The 24,450-nt window shown below is 38.2% G+C and overlaps 1 protein-coding gene across 6 annotated transcripts in view; it reads left to right on the top strand.

The window, feature by feature from the left end:
* Positions 1–24,450, top strand: part of LOC131050980 (protein SUPPRESSOR OF QUENCHING 1, chloroplastic) — a 381,968-nt gene that overhangs the window by 93,247 nt on the left and 264,271 nt on the right. For 5 of the 6 annotated variants that reach the window (XR_009358237.1, XR_009358236.1, XM_059207434.1 and 2 more), the window contains exon 13: positions 11,195–11,305. The exons of the other annotated variant lie outside the window; for it this stretch is intronic. Coding sequence is in view for 3 of the 5 variants with exons in the window: in XM_059207434.1 (XP_059063417.1) it covers positions 11,195–11,305 (111 nt within the window). In the remaining 2 variants the exon portion in view is untranslated. The remainder of the gene's footprint in view (positions 1–11,194; positions 11,306–24,450) is intronic. 6 annotated transcript variants of the gene reach the window in all.

The following is a 24,450-nucleotide window of genomic DNA, read 5'->3' as shown; positions in this document are numbered from 1 at the left end:
AAGGCGGGATCAAGAGATTGTGCACAAATCATACAGCTAGCCATTTCTTTGAGAGTTCTATTCTTGCGTTCTGCAACTCCGTTTTGCTGTGGAGTGTATGCGACAGAATGCTAAAGATCAATCCCCTCAAAAGTACAAAAATCCTCAAGTCTTTTGTTCACATATTCCCTTCCATTATTTTGTGTGAAGAATCTTCACCACTTTCCCAGATTGCTTCTCCACACGAGTCTTGAAGTCCTGAAATCTGTCAAATACTTCACTCTTATGAATAAGAAAGTAGACCCAAGTGAAGTGGGAGTAGTCATCAATGAAGGTGAGGACATAGCGGGCCTTGCTAAATGAAGGTGTTGGAGATGGACCTGCTACATCGCTGTGAACAAGTTGAAGAACTTCCAAAGCTCTCCAAGCCTTCCCCTTATCAAACTTCTCTTTGGGATGTGTTGTGACGTTTTCACACATCGCCCCATTGCAAATGGGGACCCATGGTTTTTTGCTCGTTTTGTTCGTTTTCGCTTTGCTTTTTTAGGGTTTTGTTAGTCAGTTAGTTGTCTGGATTTAGGGCCAAGCCTTAGGGTTTTAAATTTTGTCTTTTCAGGCCAAAATCCAGTCATTTTTGAGAGCTTTTGAGGATGCAAATTTTGAATGCAATGAATTCGCCAAAATGGTCTATTTTCAATTGGAATTTTGAATGCAGAGCTTAAATTTGTCTAAGTGTTGAAGATGAAATGTGATTTTTTGTCCAATTGAATATTTTTGACCAAATTTTGACTTTTTTGAATTTTGATCCTAGGCATCTCTAATGATTTGTTTTCGCCTTGTGAAGTGATAAAATGTGTAAAATCATGTTATTTTGGCCTGTAGGAGCAAAATCGCTCCTGTCCCTCAGTGAAGGACGGGAGCTCGTTTTCAAATATCTTACTATTCCTACAGGGTCAAGATGAATTACGAATTGGAAGTGATGGAGAAAGGCAAGATCTTTCCATTGAATATAAATTGAAGATTTTCATGAACACAGAAATGCCTCCAGGGGAAAAATCGCTCCTGTCCCTCACTGGAGGACCAAGGCGATGCGCTCCTGTCCCTCACCAAGGGACCAGAGCAAAATTCTTCATAAGGTACGATCTGGGCAAAGATCAAGCAAATTTTATGTTCGAAGGAATGAAAGGAGGCATTGCGAATCCGTTGAATATAATTTTCGAAGATGACAAAGTGAGATGGAGCCTACAAGAGCAAGATCGCTCCTGTCCCTCTCCAAGGGACCAGGGCGATATGATAAGTATGATGCCGTTCCTCCAAGTTCAGGACCTTCCAAGACAATGAACAAGGAGGCAAAGGACGTTTCAAGGCATTTTCAATCGAACGCAAGCATCAAGGTCGTCACATTGAAGGGATTTGCACTCTAAGACCCAGGATCGCTCCTGTCCCTCAGGAAGGGACCAGAGCGATATTTCCATTAAGGCATCGATTTCAAAAGACAAACAAGTTTCGAGCAACCAAGAGGGTTGAAAGGACATCATTTCACGTAATGAAGATGATTGCAAGTTGGTAAAAACAAGAACAAGCACATAATGATGAACTTCGCTCCTGTCCCTCAGGAAGGGACCAAAGCGATATTGAGTGTATTGATCAATTCAGGCAAAATTACGTTGAGTCAAAGTTTTTTCAAGGTCACACGAGGTTCAAGACATCTTTTTAAAGTGATATTCAAGGGTTTTTAACGTCCAAATGTTATTAATCAAGCTAAGGAGTCTATATCGCTCCTGTCCTTTGGACAAGGACCAAGGCGATTATTGCAAAAACACTCATACTCCTTCAAAGGCAAGTCAAGGCGAGAATGGACAAGCAATGATATTATTCGCCTTACAATGGAAGTTCGAAGGTCAAAGATACAAGATGAACGTGAAGACATGGAGATCGCTCCTGTCCCTCTCCAAGGGACAAGGGCGATGTTAGGCAAAACACATGATATTCTTTGAAAATCACGTTAAGACAAAGACGCACAAGGTTTTAAATGGCATTTGGAAGATGATACAAGGAAAGGATCGTATCAAAATGGAGAATTTCAAGCGAAAACCTTAGGATCGCTCCTGTCCCTCTCCAAGGGACCAGGGCGATAATGGTCATGAGATGCACTTGTTCGCACAAGAAAGAAATTCAAGCTTGAAGGACCCAACAAACATTGCAAAATCAACGTGGAGATGAGGACCTTGGACGTAAAAATTGCAAGAGTCATGACAAAGTTGATGGATCGCTCCTGTCCCTCAGTCAGGGACCAGGGCGATGAGGTACGCATCTTCCCACTTTTTCATTTTTGGGCGCTAAACAAACATTTTTGAATTTATTTAAATGCTAAAATTCGATAAGTTTTGAAAATTCAATTAAATGGCATTTAAATATTGCGCTTAATGTTAATTAATTATTTTGCCTTGTAAAAATCGAATTTGTCAATTTAAATGATAAAGGCATTTAATTAATTATTTATTAATTAATAGAAAATCAAAAGGAGCGCTTGGTATTTTATTGGTTTATAAAAGTCGGCCTTGTTATTTATTAAAAAATCGTTTAATTTGCTTTATTTTCACAAAGTCGGCCTTAAGGTAAGTATGAGGTGAGCGCTATAAAGGGAGGGTGAGAATCTTCATTTTCACATCACCATTTTATCATTCAAATGCGATCAAAGGGAGAAGTGCGAGTGTGTTTGAAGGAGCGAATTTTATTTCAAAGCAAGGTGGTGCGAACTTGAAGTTTCCATTTGAGCGAAGTTGCCTAGGACGTCAAAGACATATCAAAGATGGCGAAATTGCTAACTTGAAGAGGAAATCACGTCCAAGACTTGAAGGGTGGCGAAGTTGATAAGAAGAACGTTCTTTTGAAGATCACATCAAGACTATCGAATTTCAAATTTTGCCTAGGCGAATTCCTTTATTTTGCATTTTAGAGTTAAGCTCTCAAAGAGGTATGACGATATGGATTTATTGTTTTGATTTTGAACGTTGATCGTCATTTCCTTAATTTTGAATTTTGGAATTTTGTTTTGCCTTAGCTCAGTCATTTTTAGGAAATGATTAATAAAGGACTTATCATTAAGTTTCCTAAAATTTGCTCTCTAATTTATATTGCAAAATCATGTTACTAATTTTGAAATGTTGTGTAGGCCTCAAATGGAGATCTCATCAAGGAAAACCAAGCCGGATCAAGGACGGTCTTCGCCAGAACGATCAAGCCAGGACATGGGCGACCCCTTTCAATCCAGTGTTCCAAGGCGAGGTACATCGTCATCCTGCACATCAAGGACAAAAGGAGTTAGGACAAGAGTTAATTAAAGATAGCCTCTCAACGACATCAAATTGAATATCTAGCAAGCTACAAGTGTCAGATGAGGTGGCATCCCAGTCATCACTCCTCCAGTCAGTGTGGTCCACCTCAGCATGTCCAGATTCAATGTACTTAACTCATGGAAGGTGGCACAAACTCCGATGTACCTACCCCGGCTATCCATTGGTCGATTTTTCTAGAAGGGACATGTGTCCAAGCAATACAATTTTATCATTGGTCAAGCATTAAATGTTATGTAATGGTTGTAACAAACCCTAATTAGGGTTTTCATTGTAAAATCTTGGCCATTGATCTTGAATTGATCTAAGCCATCAAATTGTATTGTGGGCACTATATAAGCCCAGGCATTTCATTTGTAAAGGCTAATTAGCAATAAATTAGCAATTGTTAGAGACAGTTTGTAAATAGTTAGAATAGTTAGAGAATAGTTCGAAGCAATTAGAGTCGAATAGGAGGACAAGGCAAGAAATTGTTGCCATTGATTGTAAACAAACTCCATTTTCATTGAAGTAATGGTGAAATATGTCGTTTTTCTTGCAATTTGCATGGTTTCTTGTTGAGTCTTCAATCTTAGATGGTAGATGATTAAATGAATGGAGGGAATGTGATTGATTGATGGTGGAATTCGTACATCCATACTACTAGCAGTTTGTTGATTGCAAACTTGCCTTGTGTAGTCAACTGGAATAGTTCAACTTAAGCTCAATTTCAATTTGTTGCCTCTTCATTGATATGCATCAACTTGGATGGTATCTATGCCTGCGGTGATGATTTGAACATCATAAAGTTCCCTTAGAAGATCGCACTAGTCTTGTGTAGATGTTCCATTGATGTCAAAACAAGACCTAGTTAGAGTTTCATCAAAAGATCAATCATTGCTCCTACATTCTTAGTATTAGGATTAGATCCTCTCTTCGCCCTTATCCTTTTTCCATTTTTTATATCTAAGTTAGTAAGAGCCTGTGTCCAGCAAAGCAGATCGGAAGTTCAATGTAAGTCCCCTTGTGATTCCAGCAAATCACATCATACCACTGGAGCTTGTCCACACGTAGAGACCCTACATCAAAGAACCTTGGAGTCTACCTAACTGATCCTTTATGCGAATCTTCAGCAGTTAGAGACTATTTTCTCAAGAGAGGATAAGATGCCTATTGGTATTTTATTCTGTGTATGATGGTGTACAAAATACACGTCAACAGGATGCTTGCCCATGGAACACCCTGAACATACACCCTCTGAAAAACTGATTCGAGGTAGACCTGTGACCATGTCTTTAGTGCTGAGCTGCTGAAGATAGCGGTAGTTGAGATGACCAAACCGCTCATGCCATAGCTTACTTTCTGAATTTGAATGAGTAAGCAAGGCCCTAAAAGGTGAACTTGGCACAAAGTGGGAGAATGAATAAAGCCTTGAGTTGTCATTGATTTGTCCCACTGCTACCAAGGCATCATCATCAAGTTCCTTTACCACAACTGAATTTGGTGTAAACTCAATCTTTTTCGCATTCCCATAGTGAGTGATTATGTAGATAGAGAGAAGGTTGGTAGACAAGTTAGGAACATAGAGAACATTCTCAAATGTTCCATCATCCATGTCAACTGAACCTTTCCCTTCAACCTCTACTTGTGTATCATCACCTATGTAAATGTGAGGTACCTTAGATGGCTCCAATGAAGAAAACTGCTCCTTTGTAGAACCCATGTGATATGAGGCACCTGAGTCAAGTATCAACTGCTGTGAAGAACTTGTTGTAGCCACAAATGCTTGCCCTTTTCCCTTAGACTGTGAGGAAGAGGAAGGAGATGAATCCTTCTTTGTGTAGGCGGATGGCAAGTTGATGTTGTTTTTCTTAAGAAGATTAGTTAACTCATCAACTTGCTTTGTGTGGCATCGATACTCATAATGACCATACTTATTGCAATATGCACAAGTTGGCTTATCCTTCTTAGGTGGTGTCCCCTTCTTGGAAGAGGATGAAAAATCGCCTTGTGATGGAGAGGATGATTGTCCTTTTACCTGTTGTGGCTATGACTTAGATTGCTTCTTCTTCTTGTTGGAATCTTTGCCTTGACTTCCTTGATTCCCTTGATTAGCCACCAAAGCCTTGGACTTTGAAGACTTGAGAAACCCCATGTTCAACAACTTAGATTGTTCCAATATCAACATTTCTGTGAAAGCATCAAATGAAGGCATAACATAGGAACTTCCCACTGTCAAACGATGATTTTGGAAGCTAGACACAAATGCTGCATATTCTGGTGCAAGCTTGTCCAACAAGTTGAATATCAACTGAGCATCCTTTTTGTCAATTCCACAATCCTTAAGCTTTGCTCTTAGCTCATTTGCTTTGGTGACATAATCTTGGATTGTATCAAAACTCTTGGGATCCAAGTTGGTGAGCTCATTGTCAATCTTATAACCTCTGATTTCATCAACTTGACCATACAATTTCTGAAACATATCCCAAGCATCTTTGATTATAGTACACTTTTCAATATGAAAGATGAGGTCATTTGATACATACTTGCGCAAAGTTCCAAGAGCCATGCAATTCTTAGTGAGCCATTCTAATTGAGCATTAGGATCATCCTTAGGATCAGGTGGTGCTGCTATTGTTCCATCTATGTAATGCGTGAGACCTTTTTCCAATAATTTGCTCCATACTTTAATTTTCCATGATGCATAATTATGTGGAGTTAAAGGTGGAAATTTATGAGGACTCATTGCAACAAAAATGAAAGAGCACAAGGAAAGAGAGGCACAATCACACAAGACACCCCCTCGAATTCACTCAATCAAAGAACCCATACTTAGTGCATGTACAATGGGCCACTTGCAAAAAATGGCAAAGTGGACTTTTGATTTCAATTTTACAACTGTCTCAATAAGGCCAAAAGAGACTCAAACTAATAATGCAAGAGATCTAAACTAAGATCCAAGTAATTTACAAGTACCAAATAGGCCAAATAAGACCAATATCTGAAAGTACAATTTCTACTTAAAATCTCTGAAATCTGATCATAGATTATGAAAGTAGATGAAAAAACATGCACTTTCAAAAAAAACGGCACCTGAAAAGGAGGTCGTATGAGCTCAAACGAGGCCTTTGAAGTTGCAGAATTGAGGATTGGATAGGTACAACCGAGAGAATCTAAAAATTCCGAAAACCCTATGCACCAAAACTAGAAAATAACCTCACCACTGCGAAGAGCACAAAAAATTAGCCCAAATAAAAAAAAATTGCACCCAAAAAGGAGCAAAATTGGGCAAGTTATGGGCCTCCAAAGTTGACCCAAAAATCCAAACTGCTCAACGGAGAGGGGTCTAAAAATTTCCAAAATAAATGCTGACTAGGCGCCGACTGGGCGTTGACTGGGTGCTGACTGTGCGCTGCTGACTGGGCAGAAGCTGACTGGACAGAAGGTACGGATCCCAAAAATAATTTTCAAAATTTTTTATTTTATTTTATTTTTTTTCAAATTTTTTTTTTCAAACTGGAAAATAATTTTCAAATTTCTTTTTTTGTTTTATCCGAAAATTCCGTACCGTACCGCCCGAATTGGGCAGAAAATTTCCTCCACACCCAAAAATCGATTTTCGCCAAAATAGGTCAAATTTATACTCGATTTTTATGGAAACAGCCTCCCGGATGCAATGGTGAGGTTGAAAACGCTCTAAGATGCCTCCAAAAAATGCAGCCCCTCAGATCCGAAAATAGAAGCCTTCCACGATGTCTCCAAAAACCAATCAATGAAGCCCCAATGGCTCTGATACCATGTGAGATTTTGCCAAGATCAAGGGCACAATGAAAAGTATTAAAATAGAGACAAAAGAATGACAAGAACAAACTGTATTCTCATCAATATGAAAATGATCAACTGGATTCACTAATACAATGAATATAGGCCCTCTTATATAGGCAAGGCCATATGGATGTACGAGCACACAATCATGACATGCGGCTCAATGAGAAACAAGGGTAGGTAAGAAATACTAGGGGTAGGTAGGAGAAATAATATAATATTCCACAAGAGGTGGATGACCCACCGAATGTGGAGTGTAACAACAAAACAAGACCACAAAAGGTGGAATTTCTCCTACAAGCTCTATCCCTATGTGCACACTTCCCTAAGTGCCTCAAATCCAAACTACGAAGAAATGCATTATCCTAAGTTAACTTAAGTAAAGTGTAATAATATCCATAATGAATATTTATTTACACCAACACTTATCTCAGAATGTTATAGTTAATTACTGTAGTCACATTTCAAATATTTTAATCCATTGTATTTATTAGATTGGTGAATCTTTAATTCTGTTTATTTGCTGTGCAAAACAGATCTCTAATTTGTTTACATATACATATATTTGCTCAGATTTCCATTGTTCTTCCCAATATTCTTATATATATATATACATATATATATTATTATTATCATTATTATTGCTTTGTTTTCATTATTAATATTATTAATAAGAAAATCTTAACAAAAAATAGAATCGTATTTAATGAAAGTACTGAGTTAAGTTGCTGTTGAATACAATCAGCAACTGAGGAAGGGATACTCACCAATAAGATCGCTCCAGCCTGTCACCCTTTGTGCCCAGTCCTGCGATCTTCTTCTCTTATGTTTTCCCTCTTTCCCCTTGGTTGGAAATTTGCCCATCTTAATATACTCGTCGGTGTTTGAAAAGTCACACCTTCCTTTTTGAATATGGGTGTGACTTCTTTTAGGAAATAACACATCTTAAAAATAGATACTTATGTGCCGTTTCGTGTATGACCATTATTAATATTTCTTTCTCTTTTTATTTTTCTATGTTATTTCTTAATAGAAGGTTTATATATGTTTAATGATAATATTTTAATATCATTTCTTAGTTCATTGTAGATATGGTAATATTATTAATATTGTTAGTTCACATACATTAATGTTAATATTAAGATTAATTAATGTTAATATTAAGATTAATAAATATTAATATTAGTATTGATATGAATACCTAGTGTTATAATCATTTCATATACAATAATAGTAATAATTCATTTATAACCTATTGAATCATTAATACATATATTAAGTGCAAGGGGAAAGAAATGGTAATCATGGTATTATTAATGTAGGGATATTACAGAGTATTCCTACCTCATCAAAGGAGGTTGAGCTCATTGTTGGCAGCCTAAGGTATGCAACTAATGATCAAATTTCATATCCATTGCTTCCTCTTATGTCACCACAAAAATCTATTCATCTTGGAAAGCATGCTAACAAGAGTGATAGAGTAAGGGTTATAACTCTCAGTATAGGGCATGGGGATTCTTTGGTTCAAATTCAATGTTGTTTTCACATATGGGATTGTAATGTCCCCAACTTGGTTCAAGACAGTTTTAACCGTAATTAATTGATTTCCAATATATTTATAACTTAACTAAATCGATTAAGAGACAAACTATCTTAACACGAATCCAACCTAGGATGTTGTATCTTTTCTTTAATCCATCAAGTACTAGCTATCTCACCATACTAAATAATTAATCCTATTTTTGCTTTATAAATCATTTACGCATTAATTAATTTTTAATTAATAAATACTTATTATTATCAATCAATTAATAAATACTTTGTTTTGGTGATTTAATAAATATTTATTAATTTACTAATTAATAATTACTTTTTATTATATTAATATTAACTATAATTATTATATTAATATTTATTATTATCAATATCTATATTTAGGATCCTTATATTATTCCTTATACTGAATTGAATATATATATATAAATAAAGAAATTAATTAAATTATATAATCAATTATTTATGTATCTACTAATTACTTATTATATAAGTTATTAATATACTGCTGCTTAAATCAGGAACAATCACCATATTTAGTGGTTGTAAAGGCAGACAGATCTGACGCACGTCAGATCTAGTCTGCCACTATATGTGTAACTCAGTTTGGCTGTCATCATATTGAAGTCTATACTGATATTACTATTAAATTCTGCATACAGACATTATCAAGCTTCATATATTAGGCATACGTATTAAGCATATCCCTGTGCATACTACCGAGAACAAAAGATGTTACTGCCTGTAGCTTTATAACAGTTCCGATCTCCTTATTACAGCCTTCGGTATTGGTAATATTCCCTATAATTATATTATTACTTATTTTAAAATAGTATTATAATATTTGTTGTACTGCAGACATTTCATAAACAAATTGTAATAATTACAATTTTATTACTATTATTATTTTTATTATTCTTCTAAATTAATTTCATTATTAACTCTGTATAAGAATGCAATCGTCTTATATATTAAGCATCTGTAACCTACTAATAATAGTTCTGATCCGCTTAATAGTCTGAGTATTATTGCAAGCAATTGTGCCGTTTCTGATTGTTGTGTTTGAACGACATACAATAAGGGTGCCATCTCTGATATATGCCCCTTTGGGATTGTGGATACGGTATTTGGGCCTTCGGCCTTCCTAAGAACTCTTCCGCCTGGAATAGAAAACATTATATATCCCCTCCATGCCCTCTGGCAATGACATGATTAATTATATATATTCCATCGGGTGTGACCATTTGAAGATAGAGACATCTTTATTTGCTAAGGTTGTAAACGCACCACTTCATCATACTAACCGATGTTCTTATCTTTATGTTGATCTCCCCTTCCCATATGTAATTGGTTGGCTATATAAATTACGATTAGCCTTCTTGCCAATCGGTGTATGCTGGTAATTAATCACTATTGTAATGTCTCATAATTGCTGATCATAATATTACTATACCTAGTATAGTGTAAATTCCATATAGCTAATATCTTAATAACGCACACCATTGAATCTGAATCCGCACATAACAATGGAGTGCGTATGAAAGTCTGAATCCCTATCACTCTTCCTCTATCCCCTCTCTCTACCACTCTCTATCTCACTCTCTCCTCTCTCCCCCAAGTTCTAGACCTTTCTCTCTACCCCTCTCTCTCTCTCACCCTCAGACCCTAGCAAGTGGTGCTACCCTCAACCTAATTTTGGCGAGCTAGATAAGCCACATCGGACTCTATGTGGCTGCTCTCTTTTTTTGCTTTTTGTCCTCTCCCTAGCTTCTCTATGGATATTATAACAAATGTATAATCAGTTGCAACGAGTTCATGGATATATCTCTGCAATTTCATTATATCACAGCTTCATATAATGTCAACAGTAACAGAATATGATATTGGATCTACAGGAAATATTATAGTGACAACCATAGTACGAGGTGTCAATATGGGTATTTTCTTGAAAATATGTAATGACCCCAAAGCTCTTTTGTAATTTGTACCCGTTCCTATATTTCTTTTGGCTCGATCATACTTCATGGCCGACCACTCTTTGTACAGCTCACAATCTATAATTTATAGTCTTTTGCCTCTTTTTAAAATAGTGTTTGATTTTGAATACCAGTAGTCAATGTAATATTTAACGTTTGACTGTCCTTGAAGTTTTTACAGCTTGTACTGAGGAACTTTTGTCTCTTGGCATTGGCACAACTTAAATACATTCATTCTATTAAACTTAGTTTAAGTTGGAAGCCATAGAGACAGTATTATACTTAAATGAATCTATAGAAACTTTAATCTATTTAAAGAGGATCTGATACTTCATCAAAGCAGGTGCACAAGTTTACCACATTTTTGATTTCAGAATTGAGTCAGTGCTAGAATAATGTGACTAATAGTTTAATTCCAATGTTAGAGTTATGTTTAGTGCACAGTCCAACAATAATGAGATAGTTAAGTGGTTTATAAATATATGTGGGCACATATGTTGATTTCTTTCTCTGTGCTATGGTCAGGATCTGCGAGGCAAGGTGGTTATACTTGATTTTTGGACATACTGTTGCATCAATTGCATGCATGTTTTGCCAGATTTGAAATACATTGAGAAAAAGTACAAAGGAAAACCGGTCAGGATATTGAACTCTTGACATTTTAAAACTTGTCTCCCTTACACTCTTTCATATCATCTTAAATGTGATTTTATTTGAATTATCTCATTTCTACTTGTGTATTTGTACGGGGGCTAATCTGTATCAACTTTGTATATGGTCACATTAATTACTGCACTTACGAGAAATAGAGAATATATAAGGTGAAGTGAGAATTGGACATTTGGTTTTTTCGTGTACATGTGAAGATAGAGGCATGGTTTGTAAGTCCACAAAACATCAATAGTTTATCCAAGACCACAAGCTTACTTATTTTTAATAAAGTATTTCTTTTAATAATTTTGAATAATTACAAGTGGTTTGAAGTCAAAATCAAATGAGCTTCAACAAATCAATGATAAGCTAATGGAGAGATAGTTTGTTTTGGGAATACAACTGAAAATTGTAAGAGCAGCAAAAACATATGATAAAAATAGTATCCTTTCCATCAATATTCTACAAAGCTCTGGAAATCAGTCTCTTGATTAGGGTATCCATCTATACAATGTAAGAATTTGATCAAGTCCTGATCTGTTATTGTAGGTTTTTATTTTCCTTATCCTAGGGAATATTTAGTTTTCCTACACACATTATTAAGCTTGCATAGGTTATATTAGATTGGTTAGTATGAGGACATGTTGCGTTATCCATCAATTACATGTGTCACTCTCACCCACCTTTGGGTGGTTGAGTGTCACCCCCTCTTTGGGATTTATTTGCCACCTCCCATAACCATTTGTTTGTCCTTACCTAAGTAGGTATAACCGTGTAATTTGGTATTTACCAAGTAGGTAAAACTCCCTCCTATTTTAGGCAGTTGGGAGTTATTACTCCTCTTGGAATTATTTACCCCTATTGAAAATTTTGTACACTTGGGGAAATATACAAAATTGTGGTTTCAACCACAGCGTGTGAGAAAAACTCTCCTAATTAAGGGAAGGCTCCCCATCTAACTACAACTTTGAAAATAAAATAGGATGGGACAGCAATCTTTCTTCTTTTAAGAAAGACAATAGCCTTTTCTCTTCACAGAAAAGTGATAGCGATTTGATATAAATAGCAGTAACAACTTTTGAAATGAAATGAGAGAAAGGAAATGAAGTTTCCTGAAAACTCAAAGACTTCCGTCACTTCCTTTGGGACGAGACAGCAATATCAAGCTCAAAGACTTGATTATGTGAAGTCCTATCTACCCTTTTCTATACTAATTCTATCAAGAACAAATTATAACAGCTCAAAGACTGGAATATCTTATTCTTTTCTACTTAAAACAATGGGAAGTAGTATAAGCTCAAAGACTCTCAGCTATTTCTCACAAAATCTGCTTCTAAACTCTCTCAAGAATAAGTGTAAGCACAAAGACTTACAACTTCTCTCAACAAAATATTTATTTTAATCTATATTAACCTCAAATACTTGAAGCACAAAGACTGCAAATCAAATGCGATTAATCTCTTTAAAAAACACTTGCATGAAAGATAATATAGAACAGAAACTCAAGAATGTATCACAAAGACTCAAAGTTTGAGCAATTTCCTTCTATTCCTTTCAATTCTTGAATTTACACATGAAAGCTCAAAGACTTCTTTGCTGTAAATTTAGCAGAGTTTTTGCTTGCTTTCCAAAAGATAAAGATTACAATAGACCTCTCAAGTATTTATAAAGGAGGAGCCTTGAGAAAAAGGTGGGAGGATCCTAACTAACTTGAAAGATTCTCTCAACCACCAATACTTATTCAATAACTAACTAAGACTTATTCCAACTACAGTCTTAACTGAACACAACTTGTAGTTGCTTTACATGTAATTACAAAAGTGCAAGTAATGATTTAACTTGCAATTACAAAGTTATTATTATTTCTTTTACATGTAACTTGTTAAAACAAAATTACAAATGCATAACTAAAACTATTCTATGTGTCTAAAGACACGACTCTAACTGTATCATCCTTTGTCTGTGATGATCTTCATGTCGCTTCAGGATGCTAGAACTTGAAGTATTTTGGATCAGTGAAGGCATCTTGAACCGAAACGAGAATTTGCATCCTTAATTATCTTTGTGTCCTTGGCCAACGAACTTCAACCTTATCTTTTTGCTTGGGGTAGTACTGGATTTTCAAGAGGGAAAGGGTTCTCTTCATGTCATGACTATCTTTGTCTTGAAAGTATTCTATTCTCTCAACCGTGAATTGTTGTTGTATCTCTTCTTTGTATCATCCTTCAATCTTGAAATCTTCTTGCAAAATGAGGCCCATGCCTTAATCCATTGATTTGGTAGATCGTGTGTGCAAACCGAACTGACAAGGGAAGGGACAAATTGATGCAAAAATGGGCTCACAAGTGAATTTCGGGTTTTGGAAGTTGCATTACATGTGTGGGGAAAACAAGAGCATTAACTTGCAATTGTGGAGAACAAACATGCAACTTCATATATGTAATGGGTAACTACAAGTTTGCACTTGTAATTGGACCTTTAGAACTCATTTTCAAGTGTTTTTTGAGTGCATTGGGACCAATTTCGGGTTCTGGATGGCTGACCGCAGGTAGACTTTAAATGGGGAAAATGAATGAAGGTGTGAAATGAGTGGATGATGGAAATTAATATGAGCGAAAATGAAAAGATTTTGGGAAGATCGTCTTCAAGAAAATGGGAAGAACTTTCAACATGTAATCCGGTTCTAAAAATCCGATTTTGAAAGAATGGGTATTTTTCATCTTTGCAACTTGGAATTTCAACTAAAGATGGTTAAATTCTTTTAACCATAAGGGAAGAACAATTATTTTCATCCAACTTGCAATCGGGATTTAAAATCCCGAATACAAGTATCGAGGGAAAATGGTGAAGAACAATGCAATTCACAAATTGCCTTGCAAGGGGAAAATCTCTCTCACAAAACCGATTTTTGGGGCAAAATAATCATATACAAATTCACAACCAGAAAGGAAAAACAAGAAGACAAGAAAACAAGAAAATGAAACAAAGAAAGAAAAGAAATCAAACCTTGCTTCAAACTGAAAATGCCTCTTCAAAAAGATGATCAATCTTTGAAAGAAGGAAGGAGAACTCTTAAAAAGAAATTAACTGCATTCCAAAACCCTTGCCACGTTTTAACAAAATGCCTTGGGCAGCAAAACGTGGCACCAAATGCAAACTTAATGGCATGAGAAGTGATCAATCATCCATCAAACCCCAATGCCTTAGCATAATAAGCAAAAACGCCAAAAGGAGAGATGAAAATGTGGCAACTTGGGAAAGAAAATCGTGGTTTTGGCAAAAAACATTTTTGCTGTTAAAACCCCATAAAACCAGCGATAATGAAATATCTCAAATGAATCTTTTTGCTGTTGCTGCTGTAAATTCTTAATTAAACATACCATATTTTGTAATTTTCCGGTGATCTTATAGAATAGACAAAAGTTGCAGAAAGGGATTGTTTCTTTTTGGGTTTTGATGTTATAAGTAAAGTAATTGATAAATAGCAACAACTGTGAAATAAAACAGTAAACAATGTTCATATGTAAGAACACTTAAGCAATCTGAAAATACTACAAATCATACCACCGGGCAAATAACCTAGTTTTGTATTCAGCAAGAATCCATACATTTATTTGGAGCTGTTCTCAATCTGGATTGATGCCAGATGGAGGAATATTACTGGCAACGAACAAGGAAGACCAAATAAGCTGAATACAACCCTTCAAGCCAACATACAAACAAGGCGTGGTTGCAAAGGAGGCGTGGAAGCTACTACAAATCACGTGCCAGCTGAAATAGACCAGCCGCCCTGTTGAAACCCCCAATATGCATGTTGAATCTTCAGGCCAAGAAGATGCGTCTTCTACCTCTGACAATCTCTGTGCAATCCTGGATAAATCCACTGTCAACTCCTGCTGAGGGCTACGTCCTAGCAAGCTCAGACCTGGGGTTTGCGTCCCTGACCAAAATCACTCTTCCAGAGCAATTCCCAAATTCGCAAGTTTCAAAATGATCAAAGATGCTATGAATTAGGTTTTCATCTCCTTATAACTCCTTTCCCTTTGCAAGTCGAACCCTAAAGAATAATAAATCTTGCGCTTTATAATTAAAGTGACACTTTCCCAATTATGGCATCAAACTATAGAAAAATATCACTTTATTGCGAATAAATAGCTTCAAGCATCCAAAAAGACTCCGGGAGGTGAGAATCATGTAGCAAAGTTCAAGACCTTTCCAACGAGCTATAACACATAGGCATATCAAACCAGCTGAAGCCAAAAACCCCTTATTACTCCGAAATGGCTATATACATAGCCTTATTTTAATTTATTTAATCGCTAACTTAGGAAATATTTAAATATATTAAAATATTTCCATAGATCCAATAATAGCCCAAATTAACCAACCAAACATGAATTTGACTTTGTCACCTGTCTGTGACTGATGCCGGACAAGATGGGCCAACTGGTAGTCCCATCCCTAAAATCTAGGGATACTCCTAAAAACTAGGAAACACACCCAATCTTCTTGAAACTGAAACCATGGTATGGTCCCGTGGAACCTCAAATATGGAAACTGCCACAACCTCCTAAAAAGTAGGGAATCGCCCTAAAAAGTAGGAACCTCTCTCCAAACACCTGTAACTGCTCAGAAGGATCCTGCTCTAGTCCTTGGTCCCCCAAGTGGTCATTCAGTCAACTGCCAGTTCTCCCTAAAAAATAGGAACTGTCGTCTGAAGGTCCAAAATGGCTCACAGAGCCCCTGCAAAGCTCCACGACCCTCAGAATAAGACCCCTAACCATGTCATTGACCTACGGGAACTCGAATGGTAGGTCAACCCTTGCTCATCTCATGTCACCTAGAAAAGGGGACATTACAGATAATGTCTTCCAAATGGCATGAAGAGAGTTGAAAAATGCATGAAAATAGCAAGGAATCCGAAACGCCTTCCTCCTTGAATTTCTCCACAAAAATCGTTGGAAATCTTCAACAAAATCCTCCAATATCGCTAGTTGGGTTTTTTGAAAAAAACAACAAGTTTAAAATTGCATGCAATAAGGAAAATCGGGTTTTTGACAGCAAACAACAAGTTTAAAATGTTACTTTTCTCTCAACAAGGCAAAATTGGGTTTTAAAAATCCAATTGCAAGTTTAAAATTTCACTTTTTCCATCAACAAGGCAAAATCGGGTTTTAAAAATGCAATTACAAGTTTAAAATTCCCCAATTTGCACTTTATGGAGAAAATCGGGTTTTTTGGGCAAAATAGCAAGTTAAAAATGTCACTTTATTTCAATTCTAGGCAAAATCAGGTTTTGGAGAGAGATGTGCAAGTTAGAAATTACTTGTAAAGGGAAAATAAAATTCCTACAACAAGTTTTAATAACTTGCACATATGTAATAGAGGCTTAAAATCCCTATTACAAGCAAAAAACATTAAAGTAGGGGTTTTTCAAAAGAATTACAAGTAAACCTGTAACTTATCCAAAAAATCCCTAGTTTAACTTTAAAAAGCCAAATAGCATCAAGGGGGAAATAAAAAGCAAATTACAAGTTCTTATTTTTAATAAAGTGCACTTGTAATGAGTAAAAAATTTCCGTACAAAGACCAAAACAATGGAAATCATTAAAACTTGCAATTCAAGAGAAATTTCCCACTTGCAGTTAGGGAGAAAAAACCCGAAATTGAAGGAAAAACATAGCAAACAAATCCAAAATGCGACGAAATTCGAAACGTGGTTCAAGGATGGATTGAGGATTAAGCCAGTCCAAGGATTAGTCGAAATTCTGTCTCGGGAAGCATGCCATAGAGTAAAATTTTTCAATTTTTCACAAAAATTTCATGTAATGGTCCTTCATTTTTGAAAACAAAAATGAGGACAACACCTAAGTAGGTATAACCGTGTAATTTGGTATTTACCAAGTAGGTAAAACTCCCCTCCTATTTTAGGCAGTTGGGAGTTATTACTCCTCTTGGAATTATTTACCCCTATATGTAATGTCCCCTTCTCAACAGTAAGCAGGTCAGTGGCCATTAGCCTATTTCGGAGGTCCATAGGCTAACTGGAAGTGGAAAATTAGGGTTTCCTATTTTCTAGGAGGACTTCTCGTAGTTTTCAGGGATGTTCTGGTGGGAGTTTGGCAGAATGAATTGAGATTTCCTTCTGAGTTTTTTGCAAGCTTCGCAGAGGTATGACATGCAATTAGTTAAGGGGAGTTTGCAGAACTTATTATTTTTAGTAAGTTGATGTCAGTTGTCATGATTACTGGGTTTTTCAAGCTTTCTCGAGTTGAGCGAGAGGGTTTGAAGAACAATCTTTTTGGTTAAGTTTCCTAGACTTACTATTTTTAGTAAGTACTATATCTGATAGTTCTATTTTTGGCAAGTTCAGTTGTTCAAGTCAGTTGACTTAGTCTCAGCTCTGTTTGGCAGTAATCAGTATTTGGAAGGGGAAAAGTATTTTTTAATAAAATACTTTAAATATCCTTGGCCTAGGCGTAATTGGTGTTCTGACTTAAGGGGTTCAACATGATATTTTAATAAAAAAATATAACTAAAAAGTGAATGGGGCGATTTTGTGCCTAAGTTATATTATTCCTTCCCCCACTCCACCTCTCCTTCTGGCCCCCTTCCCAGGGTTAGGCGCTCTTGTCTTATGAACCGTTGGTATGACAGTGATTTTAAAACCTTACACCAACTTCTCCGTTTTTCTTTCACCCACCGCCACTCCTCGTTCACATGGCTGAAAACTTCCTACCGTCGCCTGCTCCGCCACAATAAACGCCTCTTCATCTCCTAGTGTGGTAGTGCCCTTCGGACCTCCCTCTTCCGTTCCCCCAAGACCTTCTGGCGTACTCTCTTCCCCCGTCACTCCCCCATCCCCCTCGAGTTGGATCATAACCTGTTGGTCTCCCATATTTCCACGCTCTATGACATTCCCGACCAGCTCCCCATCCTTCCCATCCTTCCCACCCCCCCTTCCACCTGCCATCTCTTCACTTGCACGATCATCAGGGAAGCGGTGAGAGTCATGAACACTAGTAGGACTGCTGACAAGGAAGGATTTCAGGCTGATTTCTTCAAGCATGGTACTATTGTTTTGGGTGCTTATCTCTCCCCTGTTTAATCAAGTGGTCTGCATGGTTTTTTCTTCTTCTTGGTCCCACCACATCATCCATTTGATCCATAAGGCGGGACCTCCAACCGACCCCAACAATTACAGGACCATCATGGTCGGCCACACCTTCTCCAAACTTTATGCCACAGCCTTGAATATTCTACTCTCCAGAGAGCTTGATCATTGTCACAGTCGTGCTAAGGGGCAAGTAGGTTTTAGGCAAGACTACCAGACTGTGGACCACATCTCGACTCTCTAGGCCATCATTGAGCAGTCTTGTCATCGTGCCTCAAAGGTTTACTGCTGCTTTGTGGACTTTCGTAAAGCTTTTGATATTGTTCCGAGGTGGGCCTTCTTTCAAAGGCTGTGCGACATTGGTATTTCTGAGACACTCTTGATCGCTATTATGAGACTTTATGAGAGGGTATTGCGCAGGCTCAAAACTCTTGCTGGGTTTTCCAACTTTATGAGAAGCACCATCGGTGTTATACAGGGCTGCCCCCTGTCCCCTACCTTGTTTGGTATCTACATTGATGAGCTAGAGGATTTCCTTCATGAGCATTTGTTGGAGGGTGATGGGTGCCATTTTCATCAGGTTTTGATCTCTATCCTTCTTTTTGTTTATGACATTGTTCTCTTGGCCCCCTCTCCTAAGTGTCTTCAGAGGTAGCTTGATTGTTTGGCCTCTTTTTGTGACCAGAGACAACTGACGGTTAATCTGGAGAAAACTAAGGTGATGGTCTTTAATAGTCTTAGGACCTCTCATCTTCACTTCTCCTTTGGTGGTTATGAGATCGAGATTGTCTCCTCATATGTCTACCTGGGGGTTAAGTTTTCAGGCCCTCGTTTTAGCATGAGGCTTGCCATTCAGCCGCACATAAACAAGGGGTATGGTTCTTTGGCCCTTCTTGAGAGACAATGCTTCCGCCATCACTTCTAGCACACCTCGTCCAAGATGACTCTTTGGATACTCTCATCCGACCTACTGTCCTTTATGGCTCTGTGGTTTGGGGTCCTTCCCTCTTGGAGTTTGATTGGGTCAGTATCGAGCGGGTCCAGATCCTCGTCCTTCGACGCATCATCAGGTGTAAGCAGTCTACCCCCCATAGTACCATTTTGGTTGAGTTCGGCGCCCGCCCCTTCAGACTTGAGGCCATCTTCGATCTTATCTGGTTACTTCACCGTCTCCGTGGTTTTGCGGAGTCCAGCACTGGACGTCACAGATATCCATACCTCGCCTACTACTCCTCAGAGGCTATCGCATCTTCCGTCCCTTCTGGGAGGGCTCGTTGTTGGTTCACTAGGGCTTCAGCCCTCCTTGGCTCTATCAGGATAGAGATTGATCGTCTCCCCCCCTTCCAGTATTCTCTTGATGCCCCTCTCCATCTCCTCCCTTTTAGACATAAACTGAACAGATTCATTAGGAACGACATTTACAGATAGTACATTCATACTAGTTGGGTCATTCCCCATGGGGGTCTTCGCTCCAAGATGGCATTCTATGTGGAGCACTTTCTTGTGATGCAGGACGAACTCATTGTTCGTCCCTCTTACATTTCACGCCATTGGTCTCATTCCCTCCGGATCCCCCTTGGTTCTTTCAGAGTGGGATCCCATCGGCTCCGGGTTGAGGTTGATCACCAGTTGGACAAGATTGAGAGAGTCTGCCAACTTTGTGACACCGGTGAGATCGAAATGGAGGAGCACTTTATCTTCCGATGTCCTATTTACTATGAGATCAGGGGGAGGTTCTACTGCCTTTTTAGAGAGACTTAGACTCTCTCCACTTTCTTCAGGTTCACTAACCAGAGATGCTTTTCTCTCAACTTACAGGAGACTCTTAGACTCCGAGAGCATTCACTGCAGTGCCCCTCATGTCCTCCATCTTGCTAGGTCATCACCTCCTTCTTCTTCAGGCTTCACCCCCCATGTGGTACCAAAAGGCAATTGGTTACCTCCCCCGGTCACTCCAGATCGGTGAAGCCGCAGAGTGACCATACATCGGTCCCCTTCCTCCAGTCAGACTCAGACCACTCATAGGCATCACCCTGCAGCTTATCCCTTGGTCTTGAGGTTTTTCTCCTATGCTACGGCCACATAGGGTTTGCTTGGTTGGTCTTTGGCCTCGGTGTTGTGGCTGTTTAGTTTTTTGTTTTGTCTCTTTGTTGACGTGTATTTTGTACACAATCATACACAGAATAAAATACCATTAGGCATCTTATCCTCTCTTGAGAAAATAGTCTCTAACTGCTGAAGATCTGCAAAAAGGATCAGTTAGGTGGACTCCAAGGTTCTTTTAGTGGGGTCTCCACGTGTGGACAAGCTTTTTAGTGGTATGATGTGATTTGCTGTTTCCTTCAAGGCTTCTTACGGATTCAACAGTTCGAAGGTTTTACTAATCTAAAAGGAACTTTCAAAAAAAAAGGAAAAAGGACAGGGTTTGAGTAAATCTAATCTAGTCTAATCCTATGAACGACTTAGCATGAATGAGATTCGGCAAGACTCAACCAATTTCAATTTTGCCATAAGATAACAACTCAACTGAAATTAGTGCGATCTTCTAAGGTAATAATGGTGTTCAATGCATCAAAGACCAAGGACACTACTACGAAGGTACATATCCTAGATGCGAAAATGCTTGAAGGTTAAGGACTCAAAACGTTTTCCAGTCGACCACGCAAGGCGTTCCTACAATCAGCAAGAAGCTAGTGGTTTGGATTGCGAATCCTACCAAATATCAAATCTCACACTTAGTCTTTCAAATTAACAAACTACTTTGATTGAGCGTGATTCAAGTACATCCAACAACCATGAAGATAACTCAAGAAACTTGCAACAAAACACCATAACTTCAATATTTTATTGATTTCCAAGTCATCATATACAACAATTGCTTGAACTTCTCTCTTCAAGACTCAATCTTGCTACAAAATAAAAATTGCTTACAACTCTAAATCTCTCAACTCTATTCTCTATTTTTTTCTATTGACTCTTCTATTACAAATGAAATGAAAAATGGGGGTATAAATAGCATCCCCAATTACAATGAAAGGTCCAGATTGAAAGTAAATCAACGGACAAGATCATGACACCTAAACCCTAATTAGGGTTTGTTACAAATGACCTCCTTTTTACTGAACAACATTAAATACATAGCCAAATATTAAATTTGGCACAAAAATCTAGGAGGTATCAGCCAATGAGAAATAAGATGTCATGTCATCTGTAACAACCTTTCATCTAGAATCTTATTCCCTTTCCAATTCTCTTTCTTAGCATATGCAATGAATTTTGTCACAATTCCTTCGATTTCTGTGCTTGGAATCTCGGGAAGATTCTTGATACTCTCTTCTAAGTGGATAACCTGATCAAATGCATCTAGAAGAGCTGTGTCCCAAGTGGGTTCAAGCTCCTTAGTTCTATCAATTAGGAGCATGGTGGCATACATCTGATCATACTGCTCATCTGTAACATCTGCGTCCTTGCGAAAGATGATCTTGATTCTATCTTCAAATTCTTGTAGATCCACATCTGTCTCGACCTCGATCCTTCTGCCAAGAATGGTACGAAGTACCTCAAATACTCTGTCCTGGATCGGATTGATCACCTCCTCAACTTGACCACATCTAATACTGATGTCCTCAAAGAGAACACTCTTTATATGGAGTAAGGTTGACCACTGAAACAAACTGTGAGAATCGCCTTCCAAGATCTTCTCTTGTGCTAAAATTCTTCTGGATGTATGTCTTATAACTTTCAAGACAGGAATGACAACGTCCTTGGTATGGGCAAATGCAGCTACTGTTGCCATCAATCTGTGGATTATCTCAAGAACTTGGATAGCCTGGTGGGTGATCTTCGACATCCTTGTAATAAACTCAATGGCCACCGTGTGAGATCTATCCATCCAATTACATGTACGCTGGACCATATTCCTGAATCTTTCTGCTTCATTGATTGATTGAAGGGGCAATGCCTGCAATGGTGATCTAACTGGATCCTGACGTCCCAAAGGTTCATTGATGTGACTGAAATATGTTCTCCATGCACCGACCTCTTTCTCAAGCTTTCTATTCCTTTCTACTTCTTCTCTAAATTTATCCTTCAATGCCTCAAATGTGTCAGTGGCATCATCTAAAGTCTGCTCTGCTGTAGATGGTCCTAACTCAATAGTCTGTATATGATAGTCCTCTGCTAGGATCTCACCCTCATATTTGTCTGCTGCCGGTGTAGCTATCTGCAGTTTTCTAGATCCAGTCTCATCTCGAATCATCTTGGACATCTTTGTAGCCTTCTTCTTCTCTGTTGTCATATGTGAACGTCCAACAAGGCTCTCTAGATCGATTGCACTGTCCTCGTCCTCAATTACGATCACCTTAGTCAATCTTTCCTTCAACCAATCTGGGATATTTGATCTTGTCTCTTGAACTTGAATTTCTTTGTGTACTACTTCTTCTTGTCTGGGAGGAGATGTTACTTCATTATCATTATCTAAATCATAGTCTTGAAGAGATCCATCGGATGAAACATGCTGCGCCTGTTCTTCCTCTTGTCTGTCATTCTGTACCATCGATTCCATGGATTCTTCCACTCGAACTGTTCTGTCTTCTGGCCTGGAAGAAGTACCTGGTGTTTGATCTTTGTTAGCACCTTGCTTTTTCTTGGAAGGCTCTTTCTTTTCTGATCTTTCCTTTCTCTTTGAACCTCTCGAATGGAGATTGCCCTCACTGGCACATCGAAGGTTACCTTCACCTGAATTCCTAGGATTAGGATTGCCTTCACTAACACTGGCTCCACCTTCGGCTAGCTTTTCTTCCAAAGTAAAAGACATGGCTATGCCTTGTTCTCTCAACTTCTGATGTTGAATGTCTACCCATCTGCGAGTACAAGACAAGACTGGTGCCATCAATTCATCTAAATCCACGGCCTCGGGCTCATTCCAATTCAAACTAATTGTTTTGCTCTCTCTATCATATGAAGATTGGATGTGCCTGCCGTTGTCCTGAGCTTGGTCGGCTACTCTGTAAATCTTACATTTCCTGATGAAATCCAAAGGCAATCTAGAATGTATCTTACGTTTCACTTCGAGATCATCTAGGAGATTCATCATTAAATCTTCAATCTGGTACTCATGTCTAAATCTTCTACCGACTGTCTCCTCTAAATGTCCATGAGGATCAAAACTATTCCTCCAAGCAAAAGATGAAAAAGGATACAAGGCTAACTCCCTCTCTGCATCATCCATGGCTGAGACATTGGGACATACCTCAACTGAATTACCCAAAATAATAGGTACCTGAACTCCATTCTGATGTCTGTGTCTGAATGCCTTCACATATGCTGCCAACTGCCTTGTTACTTCAAGTAATACAATCCTGTCTGTCGGGTATCTCGGCAACATGTATGGAGGTAAAGGACATCCATACACTCTAATGTAAGTGAACTTGGGAAACTGAATGAACCAAGCACCGTACCTCTTGATTAACTCCTGGGCATCCTGAGATAATCTGTTGTGAATCCCTCCTTGCAACGTCCTTGTGATGTTCATCGTGAAAGTATCATTGATTAACTTGTAATTCTTCCCTGGTGGATGATGCAAGTAGGTATAGGATTCACAAACTCTGACCTCGCCGGGTCCTCTTCCAATCACTCCTCTGTGAGGTAGTCCTGCGTACTCAACGCTCCTGATTAAGGCATAGATGACATATGAACTCATGTGGAAGGACTTAGTAGCCCTGAGTCTTCTCAACTGTACGTCTAAGCAATGGCTAATTATCCTAGCCCAATGTATTGTACCCTTTCCTTGAACAATCACCTGGATGAAGTAAAACATCCATTTCTCAAAATAGAAGGCATGAGGTGCTCCTGTAACTCTGTTGAGCATGGTGATCAAATCTCTGTACTCCTCTTGGAAATCGATCCTGTGTGGTGTGTTCGGTACTTTGCTCAGACGGGGACGACTCTTGAGTAGCCAGTTCTTGTTGATTATGCTTAGACAAGCATCTGGATCATCATCGTACACTGATCTGGC

Source organism: Cryptomeria japonica, chromosome 6 (assembly GCF_030272615.1).
Source record: "Cryptomeria japonica chromosome 6, Sugi_1.0, whole genome shotgun sequence".
Lineage (NCBI taxonomy): Eukaryota > Viridiplantae > Streptophyta > Pinopsida > Cupressales > Cupressaceae > Cryptomeria > Cryptomeria japonica.
Note: the sequence above shows the minus strand (reverse complement) of the source record. Positions and strands in the feature narration are given on the sequence as shown.